The 10364-nt window shown below is 31.6% G+C and overlaps 1 protein-coding gene and 1 long non-coding RNA gene across 2 annotated transcripts; one reads left to right on the top strand and one right to left on the bottom strand.

Annotated features, from left to right (window-relative positions):
• The first annotated feature begins 2747 nt into the window (after positions 1-2747).
• Positions 2748-4317, top strand: LOC129881931 (UDP-glycosyltransferase 75C1-like). Its single transcript, XM_055956045.1, has one exon. The coding sequence runs from the start codon at positions 2852-2854 to the stop codon at positions 4256-4258; it is 1407 nt and encodes a 468-aa protein (XP_055812020.1). The 5' UTR covers positions 2748-2851; the 3' UTR covers positions 4259-4317.
• Positions 4318-7957: 3640 nt separating this feature from the next.
• On the bottom strand, positions 7958-10066 carry LOC129883319 (uncharacterized). The gene is made up of 3 exons (XR_008765899.1): positions 9892-10066; positions 8986-9027; positions 7958-8147 (listed from the first exon to the last, which is right to left on the bottom strand). It is a non-coding gene; the product is annotated as an uncharacterized LOC129883319 (long non-coding RNA).
• Positions 10067-10364: the final 298 nt, after the last annotated feature.

Raw genomic sequence — 10364 nt, 5'->3', positions numbered from 1 at the left:
AGAGATATATTTGATCCTTCTAGTAAAGTCCATATAAGGATATATTTGACTTTTCTAGCAAAGTTCAAGGATATATTTGATTCTTTCCACGCATAAATTTTTTAATTTTTTTGATTCAACGACTAATTTGAAAAATTTGATTAGTCAATTTTGTGATTCAATTTGATTAGTTTTTGAGGTTTTAAAATTAAATTAAACTAATTCTGAAATTAACATAGCTACTAAAAAATTACATGAAAAATATCATAAGTTGTAATTTTTCTATTATCAATATGGTAAAATAATATATTTAAAATATTAATCAAAATTCAAGTAGTTTGACTCTCAAAAAGTGATACGTGATAATTATTATGGGACGATTGAATTATAACTATCCAAGAACGGGAGGAAACCATATTGGATTTTGCCTCAGAACCTTAGAGAACTAAGATAGAAAAATTTTACCGCTTAATATTTTTTTACCGGGTATCTTATATTGGTGGCTTAAAATAGCTAAAAAATTTACTTTTTTTTAAAAGAAAATAATATGACATGTCATCCCATTATGAGAGAAGATTATATTTTCATTGGGTCAAGTATATTTTCAGAAAATTAGAAATAATTGAGTGATATTATAATCCTAAAAATAAAATAAAATATTACTAGATAATTTTTCTGTTATGCTCCAGGAGGGTACCCTAGACTTGGCCGGCACTTAGAAACAATTACTGGCTCCTAAGCGAACCACTTGACCTGATCACACATCCGTTCATTCATTCAATCAGTAGAAGACTTAAAATAAGGAGGTGATTAAGTGGGCAACTCAAATCAACAAACTAGCTCAAGGAAGAAAAACAATGGGCCAACAAGTCGAATTTCAATCTTTGTCATTAAATAGTCTGGCAAGAATAATTCAAGGAAATAAAATACTCAATCGACCCATCATTTTCTAATCTATGAAGCCTTTATCACTACTATCTAATTGGTGTCAATGACAGATTCATGGCTACCTCAAATCAAAATGAAAAGACTAAACACATCACAAGAATAACACAAGTAGTATCCTCTGAATGTAGGGGAGGACTCACTAATAAGCTGAGAGTGAACAGACCCTTAACAGTGCGCCTATTGATGATCTCTTAAACTTGTCTCTGCATCATGAAACGATACAGAGACAAATGAATGTTAGTACGTGGAATATACGAGTATGTAATATGGACGAATGAAACATACATTAAGGTAGAATAATATAAGTCCAAATATCTCAAATCAGAAAGATAAGAGAGACTCAATCAAGGTGTCATAAGTCTAAAGTAAGAATGAGGTTTAGACAAAGATCAATTATATACAATCCGATCCAATCATGTACAATTCAATTCCATGTATTTTGCATATAAAAAAAATAAACTAAACCGATACGTGAAGGTTCTAGAAGTTATAAAAATTTCATAGACTTTTGAATATTTTGAAGTTTAGTTGAATATCAATATGACTCTTGGATTTTTTGCTTCCTAATGTTACATGGGAAAAGTGAACAATAACGACATTTCCTTGTTTGATTACTTCAAGTCGTTGAACTCTTAAAGGCAGTTGCAAAGTTACACCCCTTATAGAAAAATTATAGTGTAGATAGATAATATATATGTATTAATTATATTTTGAATTTATTAATATTTTTTTTCGTGTGTTAACTTTTTTATATTTTATTTTAAATTACATTATCATGTTTCTTATTATTTATTTTTAAAATAATTTATAATCGATGTGTACTTATGTCATGCTTTTGTATTTGTAATTTGTTAGCAGACGGTATAGCTGATAATAAAACACAGTCCTTGCTATCATTATTTTTTTGGTACTTACTCTGAAATATTCATGTATTTCTCGTTTTAGTTTTTGCTGGGCTGATTTGTGGATGAGGACCAGAACACAAAGAATTCTAGATAATTCATGGAGCTTCTATAAAGTTTGAGTAAAATATCTTTTGATAGTTTTTGCATTTAATAAATATTTACATAATTTTGAATCTTAAATATTTAAGAAAAGTATTTACAGAATATGATAATTTTTTTGATTATTTTTTTGAAAATAAATTGTAATTGAAAATGTACTTATGCCATGTTTTTGTATCTCTAATTTGTTAGCATATGGCATAGGTGATAATAAACACATGGTACTTGTTATTATTATATTTTTTTGTTACTTATTCTGAAGTACTCATGCATTTCTCGCGTTATTTTTTGCTGAATAATAAAGTTGATTCTTGAAACAACAAAGAATTCAAGATACTTCATGGAGCTTCTCGAGAATTCCAATAAAATACCTTTTGATATTTTTTGTATTTAATTAATATTTATATAATCTCAAACCTTGATAAAGGAAATATTTTTAAAATATGAATTTATTTTTTTTTAAAAAAATATAATAGAATATTTAATTATGTCATGCTTTTGTATCTCTAATTTGTTATCAGATGATATAGTAGATAATAAAATATACTACTTGCTATTATTATATTTTTTTCGTTACTTACTCTGAAGTACTCATGCATTTCTTGCGTTACTTTTTGTTGAATAATAAGTTGATTCTTGAAATAACAAAGAATTCTAGATACTTCATGGAGCTTCTAGAAAGTTCAAGTAAAACATCTTTTGATATCTTTCATATTTAATAAATATTTATATAATCTCGAATTTTAAATATTTAAGGAAAAAAATTAAAGAATATAATAAGTTTTCTAGATTTTTTATATCTAGAATCACCTGTATGTTAGTATAAATATGGGTATCTTAAACCAATTTTAATCAACTCAGTTCAAGAGTCTGTCTTCCGTTATCGACAAAGTTTTTCTGTCCAATTCCTCGCTCCTTCCATGGCTACCTCTCTTTTCACCACAAGAAAATCTCATGTTCTCATTGCACTATTTCCAGGCCAAGGCCAAATTAATCCATCTCTTCAGTTTTCTAAACAATTAATCAATTTAGGCATTGATGTCACTTTAACTACGAGCCAAACAGCTTTCAGTAAAATAAAAAAGCTCCCAAACATTGAAGGGTTAAGCTTTGTTCCTTTCTCTGATGGCTATGATGGCAAATTCGAATTAAGCTCAATTGATGATTTCCATGTGTTCTATTCTTCTGTCAAGTCTTGCGGATCAGAATTTATTTTCAATTTGATCCAATCCAATGCAAAAAAAGGTACTCCTTTTTCACATGTTATCTACACCATTATAATGGAATGGGTTGGTTTAGTGGCCAAAAAGCTTAATATCCCATCTACATTATTTTGGATACAACCAGCCACGGTTTTTGATATTTACTATTACAGATTTACTGATTATTCTGAGTATTTCAAAAATTCTGATGTTAAGAATAAAATAATAGAGTTACCAGGATTGCCACCTCTTTCTCCAGTTGATTGTCCATCTTTTGTTTTTGATAACGTGGAGAGTCGCAATTGGGCAGTTGAGTCTATTAAAAAGCAAATTGAGATGTTGAAAAGTGAAGAACATCCAAAAATTCTTGTGAACACTTTTGATGCTTTGGAGTTTGATTCTTTGAGAATTTTAAAAAATGTGACTTTAGTGGGAATTGGACCTTCAATTCCTTCAAATTTTTTGGATGATAATTCTTTTCGAGCTGATATGATTGAGATCAGTTCAACGAATTATATGGATTGGTTGGATTCGAAGGCTAAGGGATCAGTTATTTATATAGCATTTGGTAGCTATTCTGAAATATCAAGTCAACTGATGGAGGAGATTGGTCAAGGATTGTTGAAATGTGGGAGGCCATTTTTATGGGTGATTAGGAAAGGTAAAAATGGTGAACAGCTGAAGGAAAAGTTGAGTTGCAAAGACGAACTAGAAAAACAAGGGAAAATAGTGAGTTGGTGCTCACAAGTGGAAGTTCTGAAACATCCTTCTGTTGGTTGTTTTCTAACTCATTGTGGGTGGAATTCGACTCTAGAAAGCATAGCATCTGGGATGCCCATCGTGGCTTGTCCGATCTGGAGTGATCAAGTCTGTAACGCAAAACTCATCCAAGATGTTTGGAGGAATGGTATCAGAGTAAATGAAGGTGAAAGTGGTGTCGTGGAAAGAGATGAGTTCGAGAGATGTATAGAGATCGCGATGGGAGACGGCGAAGAAGGGGAACAACTGAGAAAAAATGCAAAGAAATGGAAGGATTTGGCTAAGGAAGCTATGAAGGAAAATGGTTCATCAATTGTGAATCTCAAGACTTTTGCAAATGAGCTTTTACTTGATCCTAATGAGTAATAAATTACTCAATAGATGACTTCAATGAAATAGATGATAGTCAATTTTGTTCTCTATTTATGAAATATTAGTGAATTTCATTGAATTATTCAAAATGAGATAATTTTATTTTATTTTTTTCCTTTTTTACACATTCTTATTGTTGATGTGTTTTTCTAAAATTACTTGCTGATAGTTAGAGATGAGGCAGGATAAAAAAACATGATTGTGTGTGCGAAATTAAAGCTATATGTCTAATATTTTATTTTTATGATTTAAGACTCAACTCACTCACCCCACTCACCCATCTCATTTTTATCCCAATAAATTTATCTTAGAATTTTTAACGTTTAGTAGACTTTACTAATTTTATTTTCACGATATTTAGTTTTTTTAAAAAAAGTTACCCTAACTCAATTATGAAATTTAATTAGATAAGGACTTCTTTTAATTGATAAACCTTGTGATGATCGATATGAGTTAGGCAACAGAAAATAAGCTCTAATAATTCGAGGAACAAAATTACTATTTTTTCTAAAAAAAAAATTCCAAATATAATTAAAAATAGGGGGAAATTTACACCAAAAATCACTTTTGACAATTTTATTCCTTCTTGTTCTTTTTCTTGTAATTGAGTTATATATATTGGAACTCTTTTTTAAATGTGGATAAATTTCTATTTACTCTTGATACATCTCTTGATTTGCTGATATCAATGCCCTCATATCCTACACGAATAAAGTTCAAATTTTATGCATTTATAATATATAAAAATTTAATATTTCAAGATTTCGTTAATCTATAATAACAAAAAGCTCTCTATCATGAATCTGAAATGATAAGTGAAAATTAAGTAATAACCTAATATATAACTTGTTAAATTGAACTGACATTATAAATTATTTTACACTAGTTTCAATATATATAACTTAAAATTATTAAAATAGTATAATTAAATAACTGTATTAATGTTCATGAAGTTCATATCAGAATAAACTCTCTCTTTCTAGTACAACAAATTAGATAGCCAACTCAATTTGAATTGTACCATGATTTCTATTTCTAAAATATGTGTGTATTGCAAAATTTTATTGACTCATTAATCTTTATTTGTTTTTGGAGAATAATTTTTTATTTTATTTAAAAATGAATGTTTGGTCATAAAAAAATTCAAATTTAATTTGGATATAGTTTATAACTTATTTTTTATTTGACCTTTTACTTTTGAAGTTATATTTTATGCCATCAAGGATGAACATTACTTCAAATATTCTTTTAAAAAAATATAACCACACACAACTTTTGCTACTGCTTCAGATGAATAATGAGACGTTATTACTCTCCTTTCTGCTTGCTATTTTCTTTTTAAAGTTGTTCATTCTTCAACCCCAACATGTGATGACCTATTCTATTTTAATTTTAGATATTCAGATACCTAAACGGTAGATGTTTATTCTCTATCTTTCCAAATCAATTTATCTTTTTGATATATCTTCATGTGTGGAGAATTACTAGGGGATCGATTTATCCTTCTTCCATAAGAATTCTAGTCCTTCATTTTATTTCATTCCGCATTAGTAGGATATCTATTTCTCAATTCCATAAATCAGTAAGCTCTACTTTTTTTATATAGGATATGAAGGCTAGGTTAAACCTCCCTCAAAGGGGATTATTTTTTTTGAGCGTGAATCTTTTTTCAAAAAATTGACAATATTCTGTTAATTATAGACTCAATAGCATCGATTATGAATCCTGAAAGAGAAGAGCACCATCTACTCATACTGTCATGCCGACAAAGACTTTCACTTTCTAGATAGAAAGAAAGGATAGTTAATTACCTTAAAGTTTGCTTTTTCTTCTTTCATATCTGAATCTCCAATAACCATGAATAAATAGGAATTATATTGTACGGACTTCATGCTAGACTAGTTTGCTGCTGGTTGCTTTTTATCAACTTACGTCTAATAACTTGATATACATTTTAAAAATATTTTAACTACCTGCCTTTCAGACTCCGTTGAGGTTATTATTTTTCTCCAACAATCCCTTTCCCTATTTGCTAACATTAACATTATTTCAAAATACAGGTACTTTTTGAGGGTTCTGGGAAACCCACACTGAGGTATAGTTTATGGGAAGGAAATATGGTGCATGGCAAACACTTCAATAGGTTGTACGGTTCTACCAAGCCAACATGCGGGTAAAGATGACAAATATACTATAAGAAAGCTCAGTCTTTCTGCTTGTATAACCTAGCTAAGCTTGGTAATCATAATATTATCAACTCTAATGTAACAGATGCTATTAATATTTGCATTAGCAATAGTACTACTCATATAAATAGATAAACCTTTCCGCTAAAAAAAAGGACGAAGAAGAAGTCGATGAAATGGACTGTACCAGTAGCTATGAGTCAACCTACGAGTCCTAGAAGATTCTACGGATCGTAGGATGGACTCGTGGTGTTGGGACTGAAGAGGAAGAATTTGATCAAGTATGAAGAGGAACTACGAGTTACATTACGACTTGTAAAGATGTTGACAACTCGTAGGAACGAGTCGTAGAGAGTCCTTGCTTAAGTTCTGAAAACACAAGTCTCAGTACTTTGGATACGAGTTGACAGGACGAACCGTAGATAGGATCACGAGTCATAGAAACAGCTCGTAGAAACACCTGATACTTAGCCAAATTTCAGACCCTGAATTTCACTCTTACGGGTCAAGTTGATTACCCGTCAAAGAGTCTACGAATCGTATGAAAAGTTCAGAGACTCAATTTCTTAGGAAATTCAGAAACTTTCAAGATGAGTAAGTCCTACGACCCGTCAAAGTTTCGACGAGCCGTAGAAATGACCCGTATACGGTCAAAATCAGATTTTTTTGAAGGATAGTTTGGTATTTTCCCACTCTTTTCAATCAAAACCTCGATGTTTTTGGACTATTTTGAGTCTCTTAACAGTACCCTGCGTGCCTAAGCTCTCATTAACACTTAGTTTATTTGAGAGCAAGGATTGGAGAAGAGAAAAAAGCTAGGGTTCAAGCGTTCACTCCCACCTTCCAAACTTTTGATTGTTCTTCGAGTTACAGGTATGTAAGGCTAACTAAATCATGGTTTAAGTTCTTCCTTATGCCCCTAAGTATACGATTGGTTGAGTAATAAGTGATATAGGTCTCTTACGAATGAATCTTTGAAAGATCTCTTTAAATCTTAATATATTTTTGCATAAATTCGCAAGATTGATAGTTTTAATGAATTAAACACATAAAATAAATAATTATATTTCTCCCTACATGAACCCTATTTGAGCATTAACTTTCAATGTATTATACAATAATTGAGTCTAAAAGTTTGATTGGTGAATGTTGAATGAGCATGAGTCGAACTTGAGTTGGATAGTACAAGTCTAAATGATTGTTGATTGAAGCTTGATGTCACGACCTAGCCCGTAGGCCGTGACTAGTGTACGAATTGGACACTCGTATATACACATATTATCTATTGTCAATCGACAATTAAACACGATATAGAATTTATATGGGTAGCACGTTGTCTCAAACGGTCACTTATATATATACCAAAATTAGCTATTTCTTGGGGAGTCTTAATTGTCAAAAATAAGATAACATAATACGTAAGCCGACAAGGCTTTCACTCCGAATGTAAATGTCCAAAAACATATGCCATACTAGTACACCAGACAATATCTACATACAACCACTCATGTGTCTACAGACCTCTAAGAGGATTAACAATAGCATATGACGAGACAGGGCCCCGCCGTACCCCCAAAATACACAAATATATACATTATAAGGATTAGTACCAAAAGTTTAGGCTCCGAGACAATGGAGCACTTCAACCCGTTGAGTAGAATCCTAAGGTGGCGGCTCTCCAAAATAAGTATCTGTACCTGCGGGCACGAAACGCAGCCCCCCCGAAGAAGGGGGTCAGTACGAAATATGTACCGAGTATATAAAACATAAAATATCGTAAAGGAGATCACATCTGAAATAAAGATTCAGGAGTCAAGTATCATAATCAATAAATCACTGTACCTGTGTCTTATAAAATAAAGACATGCATATCATCATCATATATCGTACCTGGCCCGTTATGGGACTCGGTGTCACAATTATATCAATATATCGTCATATGTATATATATACCATACCCGGCCCTCTAGCAAGGGACTCGGTGAATAGAGTAGTGTACACTGATACCGTACCCGGCCCATTATGGGACTCAGTGCCATAATCATATCGTCATATCATTATAATATCATATTATCATATCACGTACCCGGCCCTCTAGTAAGGGACTCGGTGAATAATGTAGTGGAATCCATACATGATAACATACCCGGCCTATCATAGGACTCGGTGAATAATACCATAACAATATGAACGAATAAGGTATCATTAGCAACCTTGTGAAATTTGATCATTATCGGAGACTTAATAGAATAAGCAAAATAGTCCATCATTTGAAACCCAAGACAATAGTCATTATGAATCACACCAATTATGGATTATACTAAAATATGAATTATACCACAACATGAGTTATACCAACTAGGATGGCTGGAATCATACACATGAGTCAAGACATAACAATATAAATTTTGAAAATCAAGAACGGTAGCCATCCGAGTATATCTACGAATAAGAGTTTCTTTGGAATTTAAGCATACGTTATTCGTTCGTTTCATATGGATCATGCCAAAAGAAGAAAATGTTAACTTTACATACCTTTAGCGTTTATACGTATATGTTGTCCAATATTGTCTCAACCTATATTAAAACGTTAAGCACTATGATTAAGCTATGGACAAGAATAAAACGTAGTCTATCGTTAGTAGGTTATTTCTAAAAAAAATTGGACAGCACCTCCCCTATACCACTCACTTTTCCCACTTTCAAACAAGCCATATAATCATCAACCATCATCAACAATCCAAAATATTGACACAAAAAAAGATTTATTATTCATGTTACCAAAGCAGTAAATTCGGAAAGTCAAGTACCTCACGTTGTATCTAAATTTTGAAAATGAAAACGGCAAAACTGGACTTTATAACCTTCATGAAACATTTAGATCTCTGTCTTAAGTTTCCAATTCAAAATAAATCAACTCAAAATGCATTTTCTACAAAGAGATATCATCAAAATACGAACAGTTATACATGAAGGAATTTTCAATCCAGAATCTGGACAGAATTTGTCTTACGATTCATGCTCAGTTTTCGATATAATAACAGCAGATATAGACTAAGACATAAACATAAGAGTTGTAGGTACGTGTATTAGCTTTCCAAAACATGTTTAATATCTAAAATCGAAGGTCTACACAATGAGATATTCCAGAATTACTATCAGCTACTCAATTCCAAAAACGGGTTTGAACATTCACAATCTTCATACACCTTTTTCCTCCAAATTCAAGAACAACAACTCATCAACAACATCAAAACAATATCAACCAATATTATACATCATCACTAACCTAATTTCATCCATTTAATCTACCTAAAACAACCCTTTAAACCATAAATCTCAACAAATCACCATACTAGTTTATAACACTATTTTCTCTGTTCTAATCCGTTAAAACTCTAACTAAACTTGTTAACAATGAAAAGGAGACTTTAATATTACCTTAAATTTGCAGCACCACATAAAATCTTCTCCTTATTGGATGATATCTAGCTCAAATTGAAGCCAAAGCGACGTACAACAATTTTCTCTTCAAGAGCTTTGAGATTCGGGGCTTTAATTGTGGTAGATGTTGGTGTTTCTCTCTAGCTTTCCCTTCTCTTACTCTCTCTGGAAATTTCCAGATATTTCTTGGTCTAAACTATGAAGAAAGACATAGAATTTAGCTTAATTTCGTGGGTATTGGGCCTGACCCGAATTAGAATTGGGTTGGGCCAAATTCACTATTTAGTTTGGCCTGTCAGACTTAAAACGTCTATATCTTATTACTCCGATATCACATTTCGTCCCACGACCTATGGTTGGAAAGATATTTCAATTATCTACAACTTTCATGTTGAGAGTTTTCCCAAATTCTCAAATTATAAAGCGGTTATGGCCTCCCGAAGTCAGCTTACCCGAAACGTAACTTTAAG

This window comes from Solanum dulcamara, chromosome 3 (genome assembly GCF_947179165.1).
Source record: "Solanum dulcamara chromosome 3, daSolDulc1.2, whole genome shotgun sequence".
NCBI classification, from domain to species: domain Eukaryota; kingdom Viridiplantae; phylum Streptophyta; class Magnoliopsida; order Solanales; family Solanaceae; genus Solanum; species Solanum dulcamara.
The sequence above is the reverse complement of the archived record's forward strand: the minus strand, read 5'-3'. Positions and strand labels throughout refer to the sequence as shown.